The sequence below is a fragment of the Nannobrachium achirus genome, assembly GCF_963921795.1.
Source record: "Nannobrachium achirus genome assembly, chromosome: 8".
In the NCBI taxonomy this organism is placed as follows: Eukaryota; Metazoa; Chordata; class Actinopteri; order Myctophiformes; family Myctophidae; genus Nannobrachium; species Nannobrachium achirus.
The window spans coordinates 53,846,491-53,873,530 of NC_137817.1; the positions used below are offsets into that span (position 1 = coordinate 53,846,491).

The 27,040-nt window shown below is 41.5% G+C and overlaps 1 protein-coding gene across 3 annotated transcripts in view; it reads right to left on the reverse strand.

Annotated features, from left to right (window-relative positions):
- prcp (prolylcarboxypeptidase (angiotensinase C)) overlaps nucleotides 1-27,040 on the reverse strand; it is a 30,638-nt gene that overhangs the window by 1,215 nt on the left and 2,383 nt on the right. For 2 of the 3 annotated variants that reach the window (XM_080731476.1, XM_080731475.1), the window contains exons 2-8: nucleotides 21,678-21,818; nucleotides 21,481-21,582; nucleotides 19,219-19,400; nucleotides 18,239-18,396; nucleotides 17,380-17,549; nucleotides 13,657-13,824; nucleotides 144-331 (exon numbers count right to left, since the gene is read on the reverse strand). In XM_080731476.1, coding sequence (XP_080587602.1) covers nucleotides 144-331; nucleotides 13,657-13,824; nucleotides 17,380-17,549; nucleotides 18,239-18,396; nucleotides 19,219-19,400; nucleotides 21,481-21,582; nucleotides 21,678-21,818 — 1,109 coding nt within the window. The remainder of the gene's footprint in view (nucleotides 1-143; nucleotides 332-13,656; nucleotides 13,825-17,379; nucleotides 17,550-18,238; nucleotides 18,397-19,218; nucleotides 19,401-21,480; nucleotides 21,583-21,677; nucleotides 21,819-27,040) is intronic. The other variant, XM_080731477.1, reaches the window with a different exon arrangement.

A 27,040-nucleotide genomic window follows, 5' to 3' on the forward strand; every position in this document is an offset into this window, starting at 1 on the left:
CGCTAGCCAGATTGTGGCATTTTTCCCGATACCAAGAGCACAAATGATGCACTTGGGAAGATTGTACTCGTCATAAAACCAGACCACACATCTTTCTAGTTGAGACTAACTGGTAATAACAATGTTTCGTATAACACTATTACCTGAAGATGATGTTGCTGTGCGACGCGATGTCCTTTCCTCCGTAGACGGTCCGTGTCCATTCGGCCCGCGGCCGCACTCCAAACATGGCGTGGCATTCATCCGAGAAGCCCTGGAAGTTCCACTCCTGGGGCTCGAACATGTCCTGTACGCCATCGGTGCACATGGGCATCACCATCTCCGTGCACGCCTGGAGAGGACGACAGACTCCGCCTGGTTTAGACTTCATTGTACAATGTTTATGAGAATGAGCCATTTAGCGGCTGGAATTAGTACAGGCGCCTGAAGCGGATTCAACCAACCAACAGGTGTATCCGGCACTCTAACACAGATGACATGGTGGTGCCTGCCTAGCTCTCACCCTACCACCTACTCAATCTGTTTGTTACTGGCAACCTTTTATACTCAGCTGGAGGCAATTAGTTTGGACTTCACCATGTCAAGGGGTAGTTAACAACAAATACATAAATACATATAACATTAACCCTTATAAAATACATAAAAACTCCATTAACTGCTCCACTAATGATTCTACTACAACATTAATTTACACTACGTCCTCCTTAGAAATTGTAAATACACATTACGACCCCCCCTCTGCCATCCTGACTTGGTCCAGCCCAAATGCACTGGAAGACAGCGGCAACTTGAGGTACAGTACATGTTAGGTTTTCCGGGGTCCGCTCAATATGCTGACGGGCCGCTGTTCCGACTAGCGTCTGCAGGTTAGTTACTCGTCACGGTTACTGAGGTTAGGTTTAGGGTTAGGGTTAGTTTTAGTGTCGGAATACTGGCCCGTCGGCACACTGATGCGGACCCAGGTTTTCCATCCTCACTTTACAATAGGTTACCAATTGTTCCCCCCAAGACGACAGCGTTGTGGAGAGGGCGTCGCATGGTGCAAGGGTTATGCTTTACTGCGGTCTCCCTGGCCTTTTGTGTTACAAAATGTACAGCAAAACAACTGCGAGATGTTGGCCTAACGACTGCCTTGACTTTAGATAGATCTATCGTTGGCTCTGTCCCGGTTCTTAAACGTGTGTGTAGCTTCCTATGTGTGACTTGATTCCCCCGTGTTTGATTCCCTGTGAAAGTCTGGACATTTGTAAACATTTCTGTATGCAAATTATGCATGTGTTTATTTTTTAATGGAAGGATGTGAATAAATATTTTACTCCAAATATGCTTATTTGGTTGATGTTTAGATCCTCCCAAAAAACTAAAATAGTGAGAATGTAGGCTTCACCAAAAGGGACAGTGTCTGTCTTGTCTTCAGAATGTCACCACATTTGGACTAATTAACCCTATATGCCTAACCTCACACTAACTATTTGTCTGACTATTGGGAGCAGAATCCATGTTTTATGATAATGAATTCATGAACAGTATATACTGTAGCACATTTCCAGACATAGTCACAAAGTGCTTTACAGAGCAAGGTAAAAGAGCAACATGATAAGCATTTAGGGGGAAACTACAACAAAAGATGAATGAATACAATATAGCACAGTAGGCACAAAATGTAAAACAGACATACAGATATAATAGATTAAACAAAAGAAAAATGTCAAATGTAGAATATAAGAAGGGGATTTTAGGTGGGTTTTCAGAAGGGATTTAAAAGATGACACTGATTTTGTTTTTTAACAGGTAGGGCGTGTGGCTGGCCTATGATGTCACTCATCTAAATTAAGACGTGATCAAGTACATTTACTTGAGTAACTGTGCTTAAATGGATCATATTTGTATTTTTATAAGTAAAGTAGAGTTCATCCATGTCTCCTGAGGTCCGGTCTTTGAGGTCCTCCTAACAATATTATACTTTGTAATATTGTGCTGCCCGACACTGGTAACATAAACACCAAACCACTGGTATGGGCTTTCAAGTTTTAATTGGAACATCACAGAGGAGAAAGCAGAAACCTATTTTGAAAAAGGCAGCACATCGAAAATCCCAAGGGAAGGATGACAAGATACTCATATTTCACTCATTTATTTGGCTTTCATCACAACAGAGCATACATAATATAGGCTACTGTATGGGACAATCACTATCCACTTGAACAGTAAAGGTATTATAAATGAGCATAAGATGAACATACAAACATAGTATGACAACACATCATGAATACAGAATAAACAATGAACCATGCCAATCTCCTGAACAGTGTTTTTGTCCCGTTTGGTGTGTTTGCAGTTTTACATAAACCATTAAGCAGTGATACAGTAATGGTACAGAGAGACAGAGAGCAAACAAACTCAACTGGGAAATTAATTCAGTCTTACCATTTATATTATACTGTATATATTGTGATGTCAACCCGGAAAACATTAGTCAAAAACTTTACAAAAAGTAGGTTCACTTTGCTGTCAAAACAATCTCGGACTGAGAACAATAGCGTGTTGCCTGTTGCAACCACACTAATAAAACACGAGAATTAGGGTAAAAATAATAAAAGAAAATCCTACAGTTATCTCTAAAGGCCATGTTCATAAACAGGCCTACAACAGAATCTAAAGCCTATGCTTACTGTAAAAGTAGCCATCTATGAGAATTCCATTTCCATGGACGACTCTGACTCTGACTCTGACTGGACTCTGAATGGATGGAAGAATTGTATAAATTCCATGATTTTCTCAGAGTCTCGATCATAGTTTTTAAGACTGTTCTCAAATTCAATGAGATTCTCTCTCTGCACTATTGTTTTCACATCCTCCTTCACTTGGTCATATGTGTCATTCTTGTGAAAGGAGGTGTAGCGGAGGTATGCCTCCAGTACATGAAACCTCTGTCTTTCCACTATCTGGATGATGATTCTAGGAAGAATGCGGTACAAGGGTTGGGCGTACTCAATTAAACTCTGGGTTTGTCCTCCCTGGGTATTATAGGCATAGCCCCCTGTGTGCATTGCAACAACATTACAAAACTCATCAAAGACGGGGGAGCCAGATGCCAAATAGTGAAAGCATGTATCATAAGCTAAATCTGGGCTTTGATTAACCAGGTGGTTTAAGTCAGCTGACCCTTTAAAGTATGGTTCAGTAATAAGGTGGTAAAACTCTTGATAACGGTGCCCTGCCACATTTAGACGGTCACCAATTGGAATGGTGTAGCATGTGTCAAACTTTTTCACTCCTCCGCTGGGGTGTCCGATAATACGGATTCCACCCCACTGAGATGTAGAGGTTATAAAGTTACTCAACAATCCGGTAAAGGGTTTGTCAAGCTCCAACAAAGCCCAATCGTGAACACATCCCAAATGATCCTTAAGATATTCAAAGCAAAAAACCTCGCGTTTAACAGGCAATGAAACCCCCTGGCTCTCTAGATCTTCATAATTGAAAGAGACTGTGACCTCCTGAGTCAGACGTTTTCTGCTAACATGAAAAACGTCTCCAATCACATGAGCACATGTGAGTATGAACTTATCAAACAGGAGAAAACCACTTCCTATAGGTCGTCCCTCTGCTCTCAGCTGACATACAGAGTGAGCCCGAACCATTAACTGCCTCATCATTTTCACTTCCTGGCCACCAATCTTTTCCAGATTCTTTCCATATTCCACACGGAAGAGCACTTTTGTTGGTTCAGATTTTCCTTCTCTATCTTTCATGTGCTTGACTAAATCTTCATACTGTGCACGCAGGAGAGTTAGGATTTTCTTAGAATCTGGAATTCGACATGGTTTGGCCCAAGTACGAGAAGTATTTTGTCTTGCTGTGTGCTCAGTTGTTGCGGACTGCTGTGGGGAACAGGTACTGGAACTGGGACTGGTCAAAGTAACGCAACACGCAGTACTGTTTTTACTGGTATTAGTACTAGAACTGATACTGGCACTGGCACTGGTACTAGTACTAGTGGTACAGGGGACTGGTTGATTTGACTGGCTCTTCAGTGGAGCATATTTATCATCCCGTATGATCTTGAAGGTTTTGTCATCAAGATTATTAACAAGAAAGGACATTTCTGTGATTCTGTCATTACTTATGTTTTTCAGCGAGCATTTAGTGAAAACATAACTTTTGAAGCGTCCATCTCGACTCAAAGCTTCCTCTACGGTTTCTCCTTCAAATGCGTACACACTAAGTTCCTCAGCTATGGCTTTAAGATTCTTATTGTTCAGAATGTTATACTTTATCTTTTGACCTCCTTCTGTTTTCAGATGAAAGACTACTGCCTTTTGTTGGGGAGAACCAACTACACTCTTTGGGGGTTCAGAGTTTCCCTCTGCTTTCATGTATTCAATAATCAGAAGATCATCTTTTCCAATTAACCAGCATGGAAAGTGTGTGCTGATAGCTTTTTTATCTCTCAGGATTACAAGTTCTTTGTCTTTAACCTTTTTGGCATTCTTTTTATGTGAAAAGGACGATGACGTCTGTAGTGCATCTACAACGGTCTGGTCGCTGGTACAGGTGATCTCCCTCTGTGATCCTGCACTTCCAGTGGTATATGCAAAGGAATGGCTGTCATGATGTCCTTTTTTTTCCTGAGAAAAGAACAAATAAGTCATATTAATTTCAGGCTTTTTTTTTTGAGCGGTGCAAACCGCTCCTATGGACCGCTTTTTTACCAAAATGATGATGTCACTAATGATAATGACCAATGAAACACTTCGATTCTGTTGATTTGTCCATGATGTCATAGGCACAGAGACACCCGATTGGTTCACCCTGATTTAGAACGCGTTTAGGCCGCAGAAAATACGTCATAAAAAATTATGTCATAGGCACAGAGATTGGTTCACCCTTTAGGTCGGAGAAAATAAACATGGTGTCCAATCAAATGCTTACTTGATTATGAATTGACCAAACTGAACAGACCAATGAATTTGAATTTCAAAATTGTATTAAATGAATATCACCCATAAGCAGAGAAAACAACCACACTTTTAGACAGACTGTGGATAATTTCACAGGTTATGAATGATAGGCAACTAATACAAGTTTAAAATACAAATAAACAGCTTTTGAAAAGAAATATGATGTCACTAATGATGATGACATGAGTTAGCTAGACCAATGAAACACTTCGATTCTGTTGCTTTGTCCATGATGTCATAGTCACAGAGGCACCCGATTGGTTCACCCTTTAGGCCATTTCAAAATTGTATTAGATGAATACCACTGATAAGCAATAAAATAACCACACTTTTAGACAGACTGTGGATAATTTCACAGGTTATAAATGACAGGCAGCTAATACAAGTTTAAAATACAAAAGAACAGACTTTGAAAAGCTAAAATATTCATCTTCTGGCCTCTTCTCGCCTCTCTGGAGATCGACTCTCTGTAGCTCTACTTATTTTGGAAAAGATAAGTATCCACACGCTTCCCCTCTGCTCCAAGGCTCCACCATGGTCACCTTGCCCTTTGGTTTCCTCTCCCAGTAACTACCAAAGATATATAAAAAGCTAGATGCCTCGTTTGCCTCTACAGTTAATTGGAGCGATGTTCTAGTCCGGACTTCCTGGAAAAACTAAGGGAACGCTGTCAGTCAAAGTACTATATACCATCTATTGTGACATAGACATGACATCATGTATATGATTGAATAGAATTGGTTTATATTGATGATGTATATTGTGAATGTTAACCTAGTGATTGTGAATGCTAACTTGCTAGTGTTGATTGATCATGGCCACACACACACACACACACACACACACACACACACACACACACACACACACACACACACACACACACACACACACACACACACACACACACACACACACACACACACACACACACACTTCAATTTAAAAGGGAAAAGCATTTATGATTATTTAAAGAAAAGGCTTGAAAATCGAAGTCCACAATATATCATGCTCCCTAAATATTTTTGCACCGCTCACTTCGCACGGGTGCGATTTTTCTTTTTTTTTTCAGTACAAGCATAGACTGAACAGTATTCTAACACACACATTATTAATTTGATTATCTGTTGCTTACAGATAATTAACAACACACACTTTTCCTATTTTTACACATTCAGAAAGTAATGTGAGGGGTTGCAACCCACAGGCTGAGAACACCTGGCTTACATCACAAGTCAGCCTAATGCAGGCTTTGTTTCATCGTGTGCATGTCAGTGAGTCATACATAATGCGAGTCATAGATAATTGTGGGCTCGCCTGGAAGGCGAGCACACGTATGTTATCTTCATTATTTATTTGTTTATATACTATACTATACTAGTCAGTATCTCCTCAAAACTTTGGCGCGATTCATCTCCTACACGCTTACACCTTTCAACACCATTCAAATGTTTATGTGTTCAGCTTACTGAGGACACGTGTGCTTGTATTTTTCGTTTTGAAGAATAATTATAAAAAAATAAAAATGTTTAAATTTAAGCACCCAATGCATTTCCAATGGGTTTAGTGAGTGGGGACAGAGTGAGACAGAGGAAAGGGACCCATGTTTATGTTAAGGCGCTGTGGCTGCAATATTCAAACTTCAGATATGCTATTTATATCATTGCGTTCACACAGGTCTGCTCTCTGATTTGATCCAAATATCTAAGCTGTGTGATGTATATATTCTGAGTTAAAACTACACATATCTCTAAATGTCCCTCTCCACTCTACTGATTGAAACAGCTGTGATTAAAGGCCTGTCTGTCATTGGCTGTTCTGTGGTGCTGCAAAGTAACCAAGTACATTTACTCAAGTATATACAAGTACTTGTACCTACAGTACAATTTTGAGGTACTTTTACTCTACTTTCCATTTTTGTTACATATACTCTACTATAAATACAGCATTTGACAGCTTCAGTTACTTGTTACTTTGCAGATTTTATTATTAATAAAAAAACATAGATGGACCACTTAATACTGCTATGAAGTTGATCTACAATGTGCACACGCACGCACGCACGCACGCACGCACGCACACACGCACACACGCACACACGCACACACACACACACACACACACACAAACAACTGTTACTGTGCTACTGTGGAGACGTTTGCTTGTATTTGTCTTTGAGACATGTTTTGTAGTGTTAGAAATTTTAGTTAAAAAGAATAAGGTTTTAGGATCCCGGGCAATGGGATTTACAGTATATATCCTAGAAACCGCAGGGACACTCAGCCGTATTAGTGGTTGTTGGTTGTCAGGGAGATATCACAACCAATGCATTTTCAAATCAGATCCACAAACACAATAAAAGTCATGCTCCACTCCTCAGTCTGGAGTGGCCACATAGAAGAACGCCTTGGTTATAGACATAGTGGAGGACAGATGTGATCTGGGATTGTTAACCTACAGTATATGCACTCAATATACACCTCTAGAACACATAGAATATGTACAGTACAGTAAGGTTCAGTAGAGTACAGTAAAAGTACAGTAAGGTTCAGTAGAGTACAGTAAAGTACAGTAAGGTACAGAAAGGTACAGTACAGTAAGGTATAGTAGAGTACAGTACAGTAAAGTACAAAACAATAGAGTAAGGTACAGTAGAGTACAGTAAGGTACAGTAGAGTACAGTAAAGTACAGTATAGTAAGGTACAGTAGAGTACAGTACAGTAAGGTAGAGTACGGTACAGTAGAGTACAGTATAGTATAGTACAGTAAGGTACAGTACAGTACAGTACAGTACAGTACAGTAAGGTACAGTACAGTAAGGTACAGTAGAGTACAGTAAAGTACAGTAAGGTACAGTACAGTAGAGTACAGTAAAGTACAGTACACTACAGTAAGGTACAGTAGAGTACAGTAAAGTACAGTACAGTACAGTACAGTACAGTACAGTACAGTACAGTACAGTACAGTACAGTACAGTATAGTAAGGTACAGTACAATACTGTAAGGTACTGTACCTTACAGTACCTTAAAGTATCCTATTTGTTGGGTTGGAAGCAAGCCCACACTGTTTCGAAGGAACAGTATTTCTAGTGACTCACTGATATGGCTGTTGTATGTACACATTCTAAAGTGGAATAGAGAGGAAGGAATACAATTGATGGTTTAAATTGTATATTAGACCACTGTAATTAGATAAAGTAATTGGTAATGTAAGAATTTGCATCATACAATATTACCTTGACATCTTGTTCAATTCCATCCTTGGCATCCATTTTGAGTGGTAATGGCAGCTGATGGGTATCTGTTGAGGTGAGTGAATGTGAATTATTAACATAAACAATACATAAGGTGGTGGTGAACTCTCCCACCAACCAGTGGAATAAATCACTGAGGTTCTATGAAGAACTGACAACAGTTAATGTCCAGAGCCACATATCTCACCAACTGGACTAGTTCTACTACTAAACTACTAGTTCTACAACTATACACTACTAGTTCCACAACTATTTAATGTAAAGCACTTTTAATCTACTTTGAAATTTGCTTTACTGTATCTTAACTAACGAAAGATGCTGGGTCAGAAAGTACTGGAGACCTCCTTCCAAAGACGACCTGGAATTCTGAACATAACACAAAATGTACCGTATTTAACATTTAATTTCAAATTAGAGGAACACTAATCAATGATTCTCTAAACTTTTCCTTTTCCTATGTTAGGCGAGCCATGACTCATTGATCAGCATCACATCTAACTTTGTGATGCAACAAGAGCAGCAGTTGCATCAGACCAGATGACAGGCTTTATTCTAGGTACCAATGAGGAACTCATTTATATTAATTACACTTTATGAAGTCTCATATAGCCTGCCTTAGCCACAGAAGACAGGTTGCTGCCGCTACGGTCCTGTACAAAATGCACAACCCCCACTGCTCAAGGGACCTCCAGGATATGCTCCCTCCCCCATACGTTAGACGGCGAACCACCCACCTACGCACAGCCATGCCAGAACATGCTCTCAGCCCCCCAGGCTCCAATACACGCACACTGACAGGGGATTTTCTACACTTACGGGGACAAAGGATGTCTGTGTTCTCTCCAGTCAGCCAATGTCCACTTCAGGTTGAACACAGGAACAAAGTTTGTCTGTGTTCTCTCCAGTCAGCCAATGTCCACTTCCGGTCGCCAGGAGCTTCAGTCGCTGTTTGACACCTAGTTGTATTTAATAAGAGTAGGGTTTAATTACATCTACTCTGAACATGGAAGACTAAAACAGTTCCAGCCTAGAGAGGGAGAATGAGAGATTGCTACTTACTGCATATCGAGCAGGTGAAGAAGTGGAAGTGGTGAAGAAGTGGAAGTGTTTAGAGTGACGCCTGTATTCTTGAGTCAAGGGAACGCCACCTGTCATGCCCCTCACAAATCACTGTTTTGCCTACGCATATTTATTCACGTTGGCACTGATAGGGTTTGATAGGGCGGCTTTTGGGACGTACATGTCTTGGAGGCCAACGGTGGTGAGAATTGTTTCAATAAGAACAACTGGGTCGGGTTTTCTGGTGTATTTTTTTGAATGACGAACACAATAAAATGATTACTCTGTCTCATTGACAGAGTCTGCCCGGACGTCCAGTCTACACGTCAGACGCAGCTGACATGCAGAGGGAAGCACCCCAAATAGCAGATGACTTCAAGCATTTATGCTCTGCTTTGCCCCTCCTTAGGGGGAGGGGCAATAGTGGGAGGGATCATACAAACAGGTTAACAATTAGCTGGCACAAAGTAATATACAGAAATATAAATAAATGCATTGTACATGAATAGTTATTCATCTTTCTGATAAGGATGGACAGTATAGAAGATTACATGGCATATGATGTTAAACGTATATGAAGGCACAATATAGACAGATAGATACAGAGAGAGAGAGAGAGAGAGAGAGAGAGAGAGAGAGAGAGAGAGAGAGAGAGGAATAGGGAGAGAGATAGAGAAGTGTGTGTGTGAGAGAGTGTGTGTGTGTGTGTGTGTGTGTGTGTGTGTGTGTGTGTGTGTGTGTGTGTGTGTGTGTGTGTGTGTGTGTGTGTGTGTGTGTGTGTGTGTGTGTGTGTACACGTCAGAGAGGCGACCGAGTATTTCCCGGTGAACCTAAGCGCAACGGTGGGGGCTTGGGAGTGTGGGGAACACGCACCACTGACTATGGAGAGGTTATATAGCTTAGCCTTTATGTATTGAGAATGAGAGGCACTCTTGCAGATTTCGAAAGAGACTCGTCGCCAATTGCAAGATAGTAAAAGTTATTTGGGGCCATGATGATATCCTTTTCTTCCCACAACTAGACTAAGGATTTATATTGTCTGTGTTATTGTTTACAACCACAATTATTCACGTGTGGCAAGATCGCGGTTCACTAGTTTTTAGTAGGCTATAGTGTAGGCTTAGAAGCCTTTTCAAAAGTTAATTTAATGTTTTCCACTTTATAATGATTTCCTTTATCCTCATCTAATCTTGCGCTAATGCACGCAACTGTTTTCACAGGTTTTAAGGCCGTGTAGGCTTTTCAGAAGTTCATTTAATGTTCTCGATTTAATGATTTCCTTTATCGTCATCTTGCGCTAATGCACGTAACTGTTTTCGCCAGGTTTTAAGGTCTTATTTTAGTTGTTTCTCATAAGCTCGCAACCCTCCTTGCCCATCGGCCCCCACCTTTGCGCTTAGGTTCACCGGGAAATACTCGGTCGCGTCAGAGAGGGGGGGAAATGGAGGGGTAGGGGGAGAGGGAACCTCAACAAGTACTAGAGGTCAAAGGTTATCTCCCAGGGCAGCTGCAAGACAGAGGGTGTTATCACACAGTAGGTAGGTGACCTGTGTTTCTTTTACACAGGTCAGGACAATGTGTCAAGAACCATTTGCCGTCCATGTGTTGGGTCTAAGTGAGAGAGCCATACTGTAGTCATGTATTTAGAACACACACACACACACACACACACATATATATATATATATATATATATATATATATATATGTCATAGTATATTAGAGAAACAGCACATTCGAGACGCGGAGCACTCGTGGTGCGGCACGGGGCGGAGCAAGCGGTCGCCAAAACAACGTACTCCAGGCGGTGCGCCGCTCTATTGTCCACGACACTGCGAGCGGCTACCGAAGCCCCCCTGTATCCACGAAGCCCAAACGAGTTACGAGGCCCCCCTGGGTCCACGAAGCCCCAAGCGGCGCGAAGGCCAGCGGACCTTGGTCCTGCTCTTCGCCCCCGAGCGCCGCAGGCGCGAGTGGCCGCGAAGAGCGGGCCAGGGCCGCGCGGCCGGCGGAGCGCCGCGCGAGTTACGAAGCCGTGGTGAATGCAATCGTTATATTTATGCCCAGGCCGTAAGGCCTGGGCAAGCGCACGTTAAACGCCCTGTCCAAGTGACTACAATGGAGCTAATGGCTAGGCTAGGCTAGGCTAGGCTAGGCTAGGCTAGTAAATAAAGAGTAAACACTTCCGGTCTGCGGCGAGTTCAAAGCGTGACGTAACTCTCTTATATACACTCTGGTGAATGGCAGAGCAGTGGCTGACGTCGCCATCTGGTGGTGATTAGTGTGTGGTGAACGTCAAAACGAGTGCTCCTTGACAACTTTTACTGGTTTCTTGAACATACTGTAACATATATATATATATATATATATTGTGTGAGCTAAAGTAATAATTCAACCGTAACAGCACAAGGCAATATAATCGATATGGCAATAGTTTATTTGCCAATACTGTATTGATACTTCAGGCCGTAGTATCGCAATACTTTGAGGAAAATAAAATATGTTCCCATACATCTGGTCGTGACACTCCGCTGCCTCTGGATGTCGCTTTACTATAGTAGCTACTTCCCCTTCCCACGGTTCAGTGAGTGAGGTCTCTCGAGAAAATGGCTGGGAACGACGAAAACAACATTAGAGCAGCGTCTTCTGATATATCGCAATAGTATCGTATCGCAAAGATTTGCAATATATTGTGATACTATTGCATCGTGACGCAAGTATTGTATGTATTGCATCACAAGATTCTTGCCAATATCCACCCCTATTAGCAGGTAAACAATGATGTCTAAACAACATGCTATCTTAATAACATTCTGTACAGTAGAAACTATAGGATTAGCAGGTAAACAATGAACCTAGCAATGCATATGTCTAAACAACAAGCTATCTAAATAACATTCTGTACATTAGAAACTATAGGATATCAGGTAAGCAATGAACCTAGCAAATGTCTAAAACAACATGCTATTTAAATAACATGCTATACATTAGAAACTATAGGATAGCAGGTAAAAAAGGAACTTAGCATCGGTCTCAAAAACATGCTATCTAAATAGAATTCTTAACATTTTGTGATCAAGAATAAATTAACACAAATCAATAAACATATTTCATTTTTACATCAAAATAGAAGAGACACACTAATTGGCAGCCTACCGGGCATATGCGGCATGCCTAGTATACATGACTACCTAGTTTCAAGATGTAACAGCAAAACAGCAGCACGATGTTGACCTCATGACTGCTGTGGCTTTAGATGGAACTTTTGTTGGCTCTAGTTGTGCCGGTTGTTAAATGTTTGCGTAGCTTCCTATGTGTGCCCTGATTCCCCGTGTTTGATTCCTGTGAAAGTCTGGTCGCCCTGCGTGGTGCAACTTCTGTTGTGATTATTTTAAGTAGAGCTTCTGTTGCTGCCATTCTTTGGTTTCCGTCTCCACTACATTCCCGGGTCAGTGGTGTGATAGGGCAGGGGTTTTCAAAGTGGGTGACGGGGCACCCTGGGGTGCCGCGACGGCAGTCCAGGGGTGCCGCAAGATAATTTGATAATATTTGGAATTTATTTGGACAAAATATTTAGTATCATTTTAAACTTGAAGTACAACGTTATTTTCTATCAGTTCTAACCAAAATGGCTATTATCCCAACGTTTTCCTCACAACATAATCACTAAAATATCGTCACTGTCGGGCAGAAACCTTGTATCTCCAAGTTTCAAATGTGTACGTCTTTTGGTAAAGCAAAGCCCTGCTTCATCATACAAGACTGTCGCACAAATCTTGTGAAAACAGCCGATCTACAAGCACACACGCGAGGCGTTGTGTGCTTGTAGATCTGCTGTTTTCACTAGTTTAGTACATTTTATAGATGATAAATACAAAACGAACGGTTTTAGACACACAAGGTTTACACCCAACAACGACGATATGCTATAAATATAAGGTGCTGGGAGTGAAAATTATAATGTAGGGGTGCCTCGGATTAAAAAAAATCTATGGGGTGCCCTGAGACAAAAAAGTTTGGGAACCCCTGTGATAGGGGGATGTGTGGATTTGATGAAGGATAACAGATAAAATTATTTTACATTATTTTAACTCAGTTATAGTCTGGAAACATATTTGTTTTTCTATAGCCTTTTTTCCCCCTTCTTATTTCCATACTTATCCAGACCTGGAATTTCGAACTAACATCTAATTCCATACTTTCCACAATTTCCATGCTTGTGTACAAACAAACCCTCAATGTGCACAAATGGTTAACAGAGGACCTCTCTGTTCCAGTGTTGCTTGGCAAAATGTTTTTGCTCGCCGAATCGATTAGTTCGATAAAACTGTTGAACACCTACGTTTTACTTCATCATATTCTCATGCTGATATAATACCTGGTAATACCAGCCCAGGAAGCCCAGGTTTCCCGTGGCCGTCTGGGAGGTGTTGAGACACGCAGTGGTTCCTGTGTAGTTGTAGTACACCTTGACTGCCTGGGAGACGCCCTGCAGCAGCTGGTAGTCAGACACCGTGGACTGGAAGCTGAGGTACTTGCAGACCACCTTGGACACAGAACACAATAAAACAATACACAACGACATGGTGAGAATTGTGTTTGTTGTCCGTTGTTCATTGTTTTAACCTTCCCTACAAAGGATTTTCAGGGATTGGGGTGCCCGCTGTCCGATTGGGGCTCCCGCTGTCCTAGTGGTCCAGACGCATACCACATAGGCTCTGATGCCTGACAGTGTGTCGCAGGTTCGAGTCCCGTTCCCGACGACCTTTGCTGCGTGTTACTCCCCATCTCTCTCCCCATTTCCTGTCGGTCTACTGTCCTATCAATAAAGGCATAAAAGCCACAAAAAGATCTTTAAAAAAAAGAAGGAAGAAGGGAAAAAAAGGGAAAATAGTACATTTACAAGCTCACAACATATCGTTGTGAGTGATGCAACACGTTCTTGGTATATAGAACTGTGCCTCCCATTTATACCACTATAATTGGGTGGCATTTAGGATGGTTTGAACTAAGAGAATGTACAAAAGACTCGAGAGTTAAACTTACACTGAAGATTCTACAGCGTACTGTATATTGGGGCACCAGAGCATAGTTTTGGCCTAATTCATATCGAACTGGGATCCTGACAATTAAAACGTTTATTAAAAAAAAAAAGTGTTTAACCTGCTGAAGACATCCATACATTATGAGGCAAAATAATGTGACAGGAAGTCAGAAGAGGTATTAATACTTGCAATGCAGCATCAGAGTGAAAAAAACAGACAAACAAAAAAGGCTGTTTCTCTTAGATCTGAGCTGTTTACAAGGCTCCTACTGTGGCCCACAGGGCGTTCTTTTTTTTTCCTCCTACAAGTGGTGGCGCCTGATTTGCATATGAAATTCACTAGAACGAAGAGTAGACCCAACTTCAATTTATTGCCCTGAACTTGGCACAAGAGGAAATATGTCCCTTCTGCATTTTACTTTCCTGCAAGAAAACACGCAAAACACTTCAATGCTCAATCGTCAAACACGCAGCGCGAACCTGACGAACGCACGAGTCTTCGTTTTCCCCCCCAAGTTAAAACTATACACGTTTATATCATAGTCGACAGTTTCAGCTTGTACTTGTTCTCACTGTAGCTACGTGGCCTCGCTTGTTGTTATGGCAGCAGCGACAGAGTTTGGCCGCGGCCGCCCTCTTTGTGAGGGCACAGAAAACTGGGCCTCGCTTGTTTCGGGAGGGCTGGAGCTGTGCTGGAGCGGAGTCTGTCACTGGGCGCTTTTGTCTACGGGGCCGGGGAGGAGTTGGTGGTCGATGGATGAGGAAAGCCGCGGACGTGTCCAACTAAAAGATTTACACCGTGAAAAGGAGACTAAGAAAGTACAATTGCTCCAAAGCATCTTCTCTCGCCTACTTTTCAGATGGGATTAAGGCTTTAAACATTCATCTATGCCAACAGATTTCTCTCCTCTAAGCCCTCAATACTGCGTTCTCACAGTCACTCACATAATCACATTAGCTTTGTCATTAAAAAAAAAGAGCTCCTCTTTTAGCGCCCGGTGCCTAAACCGCTTAAACCACCCATAGGGGTCGCATACATTAAATGCACAGAGCCTCGGAATGACCATTTAGTGTTTATCTTACCAAACCTGTTGCACCACAGAGACACCCCACACACAGCCCAAGGCGTCCACTGGTATATTGTAAAAAGTCAGTGAGAGATGTAGAGTGGATAAATTAGCCAGAAAAAAAACAAAAAACTGTCTATAGTGACAGTAAACAGTTTTTGTCATGCGACCGGATTGTGGGGCACGGCAGAGGGGTGTTCAAGCACTACACTGAGAGTTTAGGGTCAATAGCGGGACTCGGTTTATGCACGTGAGGCGTCCAGGCGTCTGCGAGTACACACACACACACACACACACACACACACACACACACACACACACACACACACACACACACACACACACACACACACACACACACACACACACACACACACACACACACACACACACACACACACACACACACACACACACACACACACACACACACACACACACACACACACACACACAGGGCCCCGAGTCAGTGCGGCTTCTCAAAAACAGCCGCTGTACTGTCACAAGTGCCTTTCAAGGAAGAACAAAAAGGCGTTTGTAATGTTAACAGCAACAACAAAAAAGGGGTCCCGTCCGCCATTAAAAAAAACGAGTGGAAGACAGCTTAGTATGTGTTCTGTTTGCCAAATTACCGATATATGTAGCCAATTAATTTTTGGTGGGCAAATAATTGGCCGACGCTCCTGCCCGAGGAAGTGTTTAGCCGATCGCCGGCTACCCCGCCATTCAACTGGGCGCTGTGTGTGGACCTTTTGTTCAGTGTCACGATCATGGGTCGCCCCGGGCGAAATGTGCCCCGTTTTCCACCGTGCCATGTGACCAGACTCTATGGAACACCTCTGAGATCTGAAGGAGTGTGCAAATGAAAGGGCCATTGGCGAGCGAGAAGAAAGAAAGGGGCTTGTAAGTTCTAGCTGCCTTATCTAAGGGGAAAACTTCAAAAATCTTGAGGAAACCAGGAACACTTATGAATATTGATGAGGTTAATTCACGGCTGCCGTTAAACAAAAGGTTTGGAGGAGCAGAGCAAACACTTGTAGCACACAGTCGCTCTCAATGACACCATGGTGTCAATTAAGAAGGGACCGTCATGCTTAAGCCAGGCGCTTAAATGAACACAAACGGGAGACAGAAACAGGAATGTTGCAATGTGCACAAGTAGTTCTCAGTGGTGGAAAGGACATTTACTCTGTTTTACTTTACTTTTTCAATTGAAGTGAAAATAAAAATATATTTTGATGCCAATACCTTTGTACTTTTCATTTACATTTTGATCACAAGCATTTTACTTACAATATATAATATAAATAAATCTGTGTTCTTTTACTTCTTCAATCACTGTGTGCACGAGCAAATTAATTCCAACACGAGATTCCCGAGATATTGGTTTCATCTCATTTAATCGAAAATCATGCTGGTGCCGATCTGCTCGAAAGGTAGCGCATCCGGTTTGCAACAGGAAACAAGTAGGCGTGATTAAAAAAATTATAATAATAATAATGATCTCCATTTGCTTCTGTGTTCAATTTTGCAGGGAAACGCCCATTTCTCTGGAATCATGATTTTGTGTTTGAGGAAATCTGCCCATTGAAATGAAATAGAAATCTGGGGAAATTAAACATTTTCGTTTGGAGAAATTTGTGCCATATATCAGTGGTTCTCAACATGTAATTTTGGGGGGTCCCCAGATGATGAACTTAATGTGCAACATTGTTTTCTCACTCAACAGCAAACAAGAGAGGGTATAGAGGGTATCTGCACATTTCTAAAGTACATTTTTAAGGACTTTTAATACCTCTAAAATGACAAATTAAACATTGGCCAAATTGTCAAATGTTAGTGGTAGAAATTATGACAATAGCAGATCTACATTCTCACAACACCTTGCAACACGAGGCAGTGTGAGCATGAAGATCTGCTATTTTCACAATAGAACCGTGTTATACAAAATATAGTATGTATTTTCTCAGAAATGAGTTGTCATGTTTACCTGGATGGGCCAGCGAGGCAGCGGCTGGAGGAAGTTGGCTTGGTACGGGTAGTCCACCATGGCTAGATTCACCCAGGTCTCCTGAAGGAAGGCTTTGAAGTTGCCAGAATCCTCCTTCTTGAGGGGGGAGCATAAACTGAATTCTTCTGACAGCCACTGAAGACCAGGATCTTTGCAAGAGAACAACAAAACGTATCTTAAATAACAAAACATACGTAAGAGATAGGACAAGATAACCAAGATGTTTATAACAGTAAGTCCAAGGACCCCGTAGTTGAGAGAGATGAAGCAGGGACCCCCACAACCTTTTTAAAGATGATATAGTTTCATTTTTGACAGCATAATCATCAGTGTATTTTGGATTCATCATTCATGTCAATTTGTGTTTTCAGATATTTAACAACTTGAGCCGTCAATACTTAATAAACTTGACCTTTCACTCTGTACTTAGTCTGCTCCTTTTCCCCTCTACACCAAACCTCTTTTCAGAAAATACCCGATCTACAAGCTCACATCACCTTGCAGCGATGCAGCAACAAGTTGTGAGCTTGTAGATCAGCTATTTCCACTATCAACGTTCTTTTTCAAGTATAAAGTTGTCAAATATGTCAGTAATGTCTTTGTATGTTTAGGTTATGTGTCATATCTGCCACGTGCACCTTCAAAGCCTAAAAGCCAAACCGCAATGTAATTGTCAGCGACAAAAACACAATTAAATCGTTAATTGCATTTAGTTGAGTGACATTTAATCGTCACATCAAATGTCATAATCGTGACAGCCCTAGCTGTAGTGCAACGAACACCATAACGTACATCATCAGTGGTACAGTACAGTCAACTGTACTCATGGGTGACTCACCGGTAGAGGAGACATTATCAATAGCCTTCCACGACCGCCTGACATTTACAGCGCAGTTGAAGCCGCTCCGGGCGAAGTCTTGTGTGACTATTTTATAGAAGTCCCCACATGGCACCATCCCAGGGAACTGCCAGATGGGAGCAGAGGCGGCCAGGGCTCTGGAACGGATATAGCAAGAGACAGCCGGGGAGTTGACTTTCCACGTTTATTAGATGTTCAGTGAAAAAAAAGAAAGCTGCATGCCTTGTCGTTTCAAATCATCCGAATAACAACATGTATAACCCACATTTTACTGTGCACATATGAAAAGTGGTTCTCAGGGGTCCCCAGCAAAATTAGATATAGCATCAAAATCAGTTTAACCACTTTAAACCTGTTATACATACGCCATTTAGAAGAAGAAAAAGAATCTATGAAGATTTGGAAATATCTTTTCATCTGTCTTCTATCTTCTGTGTGTGTGTGTTAGGGATGGGACGATATGAACATTTCATATCACGATTATTGTGACAAAAGAAATCGCGATTTACGATATTATCACGATAATCAAAATCCATTATCCTGAGGCAGAACATTTGCCAAAAAATAGCAGATCTACAAGCTCACAACGAGTCGCATTGTGAGCTTGCAGATTTTTTGGCAAAGACATTCGATAGAGTGAAAAAAAGACTGTATCAAGTATGTATATTATAACTAAGTACCTTTTACCAATTATAGAGGGTTTAAGTGGTACCGGATATGCAGCTTGGCAAATAAAAGATGAATTGATTCCAGTGCATGACAGAGGACGATATCGCACGATAAATTAAATCTCCACGATACGATTATGGTGAGTGTTTTTTATCAGGATAATATCGCTTATCATCCCATCCCTAGTCGGAATCGTTGTAGAATCGGCCTCGGGTCAACGGTTAACCACTACATTTGTTGTAAAGACGATAGATCTTTCTAAACAAGTCATATCAAATCAAAGCCCTTACCCTACGACTACATTGGGGTACTTCATCCTCATCCAGGCAGAGAGCATGCCTCCGTAGGACCCCCCCACAGCGATGACGGGGCTGAGCTGAGCTCCAGGCGTGCTGCTCTTCAGCGCTTCAATCAGCACCGCAAAGTCCGCCAGGGCCTGCTCTGACGTCAGGTAGTTCAGGTGTTTGGTGTCCTGCAAAGCAGTGGTGGGAAACACTTTTGACTTAACCCATGTAGGCCTAGAATTATTTCATGCTTTAACTACTGAAAAGCAGCAGATATACAAGTTCACAGCATCTGCTATTTTTTAAAAATCCTGATTTGTTTTTGCAAGTCTTTGAATATATCTTTAAAAGCGAACAACTCAAATATTTGCTTCTTGGGGGTTCCCTAGAACAACAGATTGGGGGTCCGCAGCCAAATGCATGTAATTTTGGGGGTCCTTGACGTGAAAAGGTTTGAGAACCACTGATGATAGAAGGATTTAGAAGACATTTATAGAATCGGGTCAAAAATATTCAAAGTACAAATGTTCACGATTTTTCGGTGCCGCGCTGTGAGCTTGTAGATCTGCTATTTGTCAAAAGTTAAAGCATAAAGTAATGGTTAAAGTGGTTAAAATCACACAGATTTGAGTTCCCCGTCTAAATGGCTGTAAAAGTATCAATACTGCAATGTAGAAATAATCTGTTACCTAGTAAAAGTCTGGTATGAATCCAAATTTTGTGAAAGTACAAAAGTACTGGCATCAAAATGTACTTAAAGTACCAAAAGTAAAAGTACTATATACCTCTAGTGGAGTAGAAGTAAAAGCACTGAAAGCATTGGAAATAATAAAGTAAAGTAAAAGTACCTCAACATTTTACAGTACAGTACTTGAGTAAATCATTAGTTACCACCTTAAGGAACCACGGTGCTCAATAAGGCTGAAGCCACACCAATGTATGGTCACCAGCAGATACAATCTTTTTGTGCGCGGCTGACAAAAAACACATTCCACCTTCGACTCACTCGATTGGACAGAGGGGGGAAACCGGAGAATTTATCTGCTCCAGCATAAACGCAAAGTCTGTGTGGCACACAGAATTCCTCTAAGGGTGCCCTCACACCAAAATACCTATGAGAGTGGAATCCGCGTTCTGCCAATGCATTTCAATGAGAGTAAAGCGGTTTCATGCCAGCAGAGGATTTCTGCAAAAAATGCTCCCTTCTCATTGAAATGCATTGGCGGAACGCAGATTCCACTCTCATAGGTATTTTGGTGTGAGGGCACCCTAATGGCACAAAACTGCCCTCTTCCCATTGTAATGCATTGGAGGAATGGGGAATCCACTCTCATATGTACTTTGGTGTGGTTGCAGCCTTATGCCTTATTTTTGGAGCTGTGTGGAACAAGCTCCGCTATAAGCAGCAATGTGTGTCCAGTGTCCCACAACTGTCCGGTTGAGTTTGAACAGGATTTGCGCATGCGCGACCGCACGCACGCACGCACGCACGCCTTAAGGGAGCCTCCGCACACTCAAAAGTGTGCAAAATCATGTTCTTCATTTTCAGTTAAATAAAGTGCAAGCTTTTGGTCATAGACCTTCTTCATGCAGCACCTCGATGAGCGGTGGTCCTTTCACTATTAATCTGTCCTATAGAAGCAGATATTTTCTCAAGTTATATGTTTGTTAGGCCTATTATGGACAGTATTTGTTATTATTTCAAATAATAGTAAATATGCTGCATTTGCATAAAGCAAGTATTTTTCTACTCCCATGTTGATATTTGTATTAATATCTGTTTAAGGTAGATTTAGAACACACACACACACACACACACACACACACACACACACACACACACACACACACACACACACACACACACACACACACACACACACACACACACACACACACACACACACACACACACACACACACACACACACACACACACACACACACAGATCTAGAAGACAGAATGTAAAAATATAATCTAGAACACATAGAATCAATCTAAAAAATATAGAACTAGAACACATAATTTATAGCTCTAGAACACATAGAATGTATATAGAACACTTAGAATTCATATAGATCTAAAACGCAATCAAAAACATAGATCTGGAACTGCTCAAATTCACAGCTCCACTTCGAACCGAGGTTTGATTTTATTTTACTTTTCTGCATGCCACACAGCCGTTGAGTGTATCATTACCATACACATAATAAAACTGCCTGTCAAATGATCGCGTTAAGTGAAAAAGTGGGTCTTCTTCCACGTACGCTGTAAGACTGCTCTCCGAACGGCATGGACTCTCCGTAATAACGATGTTCTGCAAACACCAGCATGGCACCCAACTCCTCTGCAACGTCCCACATGAAACCCTGGAAGGAGCCAAAAGGGTATAGAGTCAGAATGGAAATGGTAACCAAATGTTTTGCCACCCCCTATTCCTTTGTGAAATCACCCCTCTGCCTACCGTGTTGTTGCAGAACCAGGCGATGTCCCCTTCGTTGCCCGTGTAGAACAGGATGGGACCTCCTTCCTGGTGCCAGTGCTGCTCAGCAACAAGGTATCGCTGCTTGAACGTGCCGTCCTCCAGGAACCCAAAGTGATCGATCTGGGACAGGAGAAAGGCACTATTGTATTGTATTGTATTGTATTGTATTGATTTTATTATTGCAATAGTGGAAGGTAACCTTTAAGTAAGACATTTACATTTACTCAAGTACTACTGTACTTAAAGATGGGGTGCCATGATTTATTTTCCCCTAAAACATGATGATTATACTAGGAGCAGGGAGGGACCCCCACAACCTTTTCATAGATTCCATATAGTTTAATTGCTTGACAGCACAATCATCAGTGTATTTTGGATTCATGTCAATTTGTGTTTTCAGATATTTAACCACTTGAACTGTCAATACTTAATAAACTTGACCTTTCACTCTGTACTTAGTTAGTGTTCTCAGAATATGGATGCTAGGGTTCAAGTAAACATAAAAAAGGTTTCTATCACATAAAGATTTGGAGGACCCCCTGAAGTAACTCTGAGGACTCCCTAGGGGTCCCGTACCACCTGTTGAAGACCCTTGTTTTAGGGGAATCATGGCACCCCATGTTTAAAGAGTGCATACGAGTCGAAGATTTGAATACTTCTAGCACGGAGCGTTTGAAGTTACCCAAGAGTACCAGCCCGTCTCATTTTCACAGAGAAGACACATTATTGATCCCGCAGGGGCAATAATAAATAAATAAATGACTTGAGTTGCTGCAGCAGCCCAGTGGCACTATACAAATATAGAGAAGCACAATAACAGTAAGAGAGCCGAGCATTTTAGCATATCGTCACTGTCCAGCAGAAACCTTGCATCTCCAAGTTTCAAATGTGCACGTTCTTTTGTAAATTAAAGCCCTGCATCATCATATAAGACTGTTGCACAGAACTAGTGAAAATAGCATATCTACAAGCACACAACGCCTCGCGGTGCGAGGCGTTGTGTGCTTGTAGATCTGCTATTTTCACTATTTTAAATAATTTTTAAAACAATGAATACAAAACGAACGGATTTGGACATGCAAGGTTTCCACCCGACAACGACGATATCGCACGCGCTTTTCTCAGCAAAAATGTCAATATTCATGAATCATAAAACCGCGCAAGGGAAAAAATACCAAAACATGAATCGTTAATGAAACGGCCAAGAAAGCAAATTAAGGTTAACGAGATGTGGAGTGAATCTTGAATTATAATTTATTTTTGGGGAAGACGATCTATCCACACTTCGCAGCGCTCCGGACCTGGGTGTGATGAGTAGGTACCTGGCCCAGAGCCAATTAAAGCGCCGGCAGAGAGAGGGAGAGGCAAGCCAAACCCCAGGAGTTGGACACTCGGGGTAATTAGCCTCAATTTGTATAAAACTCTGGAGCCAGTCTAAGAGATGCCGCATTAGTTCCACATCAGAAGAGTTCTGAGGTGTCCTTTTGATCCGGCCATCGGGGATTCTTTCTCGGGCCATTTTCAAACGGCACTTGATCCATTCCGCTTTGAACAGGGAAACAAGATACTAGCTCCTTCACAGAGTACGCCCCAACCCCGCGAGGGCTGCTGGCTGCCAGCGATGTAAAGTAACTAAGTACATTTACTTAAGTACTGTACTTTTAATTTCGAGTTATTTGTACTTTACTTGAATGTTTCCAATTTACAATACTTTTACTTCTACTGCACTACATCTCGGATCCAAATATTGTACTTTTACTCCACTACATTTGTTTGAAAACTTATAGTTGCTAGTTACTTTTTGGATACAAATTGTAATATTATAAAACATACATAAACCACTTTAGCCCTATTGTATTACCTAGGCTGTTTGAAAATAGCCGATCTACAAGCTCACAACGCGTCGCATCGCGACGCGTTGTGAGCTTGTAGATCGGCTATTTTCAAACATTTTGTACTTTTGGTACTTTAAGTACATTTTGATGCCAATACTTTCGTACTTTTACACAGTACATTTTGAAATCGCGGACGTTTACTTGTAACAGAGTATTTCTACATTGCAGTATTCTACTTTTACTCAAGTAAAAAAATGTGAGTACTTTTTCCACCACTTCTAGCTTCACAGAGTAGGCCCTACCCCGCGAGGGCTGCTGAGTGCCACGGAGAACATGTCCAAAAAAAGCCTTGAAATGGACCCAGCGTTTAATACAAAATGTGTTTTTTTTGTGGAGGGGGCTTTTTTTTCCCCCTCCACCCCCTCCCTCAGCCCTTCTTGCTTACTCTCCCTTCGCAAGAGGATACAAAAGGGAGCCAGCGATTTTATGAGCCAATGACAGCTAAAAGATTCTGGGGCCTGAATGTGCTCATTCATCCTTCTCCACTTTAGAGCTTTGGCACTGGGTTTAAGTGTGAGAGGGGGGGGGGCATGGGGTGAGGATGGGGGTACACAGGAGGGGGAGGGGGGTGGGCGTAGGGTTTAAAGCAGTGGTTCTTTAATGGTTTTGTTTCGGGGCCCACATTTGGCATGGAGTGGAGTCAGAGCCGCGTACAAAATGTTAAATAACACAATATTCCTCTGTTGAGCTGTCCCGACGCAGTCAGCATATCTTGTGACACACTTTCAGGAAGCTCCAAGTTCCCACGGCTGGAGAAACGCTGGGTTAAAAAGGCCATTGATCCACTGGCAATTGATTAGAAGCAAACGTATTTCAGCTGTAAAATGCTATTACAGGACGCTAACAGTTTTTTAAATGTATGTGACTATAGAATGTACATGGTTTTGTTAAACGAAGATTTCTTTAAAAGCACTGTGTGTGTGTGTGTGTGTGTGTGTGTGTGTGTGTGTGTGTGTGTGTGTGTGTGTGTGTGTGTGTGTGTGTGTGTGTGTTACTAAATCAAATCTAACAGTAGTAGTCTAACCTCCAAAACAAAATCTATAATCTGTGCATTGAAGCTATACACACTATAGCATTGTTTCTCAAACTTTCAAATTTCAAGGTCTCCCCTTAACTCTGACAGTATACAAATGGAACCAAATGGGGTTCCATTTGTACACTGTCAGAGTTACAGACTTATATGGGTCAATTTAGACCCCCCTAAAGGAACCCACAGGGTCCCTGGAATCCACTTTGGGAAACACTGCACTATATGATGCCTATAGTGTGTAACTACCACAATATCAGAATGTGCATCACAAAATCTTAGGCTGGCCTTAACGTTTGAATAATATAGCCTGCTATATAGTGCCTCCCTGTGGCCATTGGAGGTAGAACATGAAACATGGTTTTCAAAGTAAAATCAAATCCACAGTGCATCTGCTGTTACTAGTGTATCCACGCTATTGGACAGCCAATCAAATCCGATGGGAAACAAGCAAAGAACAACAAATACAAGTAAACTATAGCAATGTTTCTCCATGTCAAATTGATATTTATTTGGTCACAGAACCCTTTTTGAAAAGAGTTTGTGACCCCATTTGGAAACAACAGATCGACGAAGTACAATCGCAGAATAGATGAAAAATAAAATAGTCGAGTGTTTAAAGGACAACTTTGTTTTTTTACAACAAGGGTTCATATTTTAGATTGTAATTAGAGAAAAGAAAAAGTGAGTGTTAAAATGTTTTCATTTACTTCGTTCTATCGTTTTAGCACTTTTAGCATGCTAAAACGTGGGAGCATGCGTACGCATGGGGGCATGTGTACAAGTGGCTAAATATGTCTTTTTAGACACAATAAACCTGCGATTTTTTCATTGCTATTTACAGTAACCCTAGAAGTCACATCTGCCCATGAAGGATTGCGGTGCATCTTGGGAATGGGCTTATTCTGCGTAAAAAGACATATTTAGCCACTTGTACGCATGCCCCCAGCCACTGAAATCTAAATAATTGAAATCTCTAAAACGATAGAAAGGAGTAAATGAAAACATTTGAACTCTCATCTTTTATATTCTTTATTACACTCTAAAATATGAACCCTTGTTGTAAAAAACAAAGTTGTCCTTTAAACTGTTCCTCGTTTTGCTGAGGGCCCCCTGGAACCCCCCGGGGGGTCCCCAGACCCCACTTTGAGAGCCAGTAGAGCCAGTGAACTATCTATGGGACAGTTCGCCAAAAAGGATGCAAAAGCTAAACTTCCATTCATTGTCTGGAAGCAATCAAGAGGATTTCCTGTGAACTACTGTTAAATCACTTGTTCTGCTTTTCACAGTTCACACCCAGGCTAGACCAGAGAATCTGTGACAACATCCAGAGTCAGAGATTTCTATTCTGACAGGTTTTTTCGTTTTTTGTTTAAACCCATATGACATATAATGGGATGCACATTGTGTGAGCAACTTGACAAGTACAATTCTATCTATGTGCAATCTTCTTTGGCCAATAAATCAAATTCAGTGATAGGAAAATCCATTGTTAAAATAGCAAATCAAATTCACTCGAATATTATTCTAGTGTTGAGTGCAAAAAGCAAGCCAAGCATAGTTGCAACTCAGATCCGTTTTACTAAGTATAGACTGAGTTAAAAAGAAAACAAGCCTGTTTTAATGAGCTTGGGTCAAACACACAAGACAAGACAATGGCCATCTGGGAAGGAAGACAAGGAAATTGCAGTTTAAATCTTCTTGACATCTTGCCAGACAAGACAGGATAGCGTGGGTGGTGGGATAAGGAGGAGATCATTGTCTCCTTGTCCAAAAAACTGGACAAACGCACAAACATTTACGGATCTTCAATAATATTTAAAACCTAAAAACAATACTAAGGTAACCCAGTAGGCACATCTGCACTTCTGCAGTGTGTAGAAATATTTGATGTGTTTTCTCAAAGTCTTTCGGTGTTTGGACAGTCCTCCAAACACAGTCCTCTCTCTTACATGTTGAACTTTTAATGCCAACACTAAAAGTTCAACGTGCAAGGAAACATTAGGGCGAGTCGTTTATCACCAGCTGCGCCAAAAACTTTACTGACTTCTCATCACGTGGGGTTTGGGAAATAATGTTTTGCAGATGGAACATTGTAAAACATCAGCCACAAGAACACTGACCTAATGTGATTCTTAATTAATGTCGAAGGGTCCTTGGGCAAGACTCTGAACCCCACATTGCCTCCGGTGAGTAGGTTGGTGCCTTGCATGGTTTCCTCCGCCACCCGTGTATGAATGTGTGCGTGAATGGGCGAATGTAATGCACAATCTCTGTAAAGCGCTTTGGATAAAAGCGCTATATTAATGCACCATTTACCATTTTAATGCTCTCATTGCGGACCAGAGGAAATAAAGCTCTGGAAATCCTTGATATTTATGTTAACTTGTGTACATGCATTTTTGCCAATCAAAAAGAAA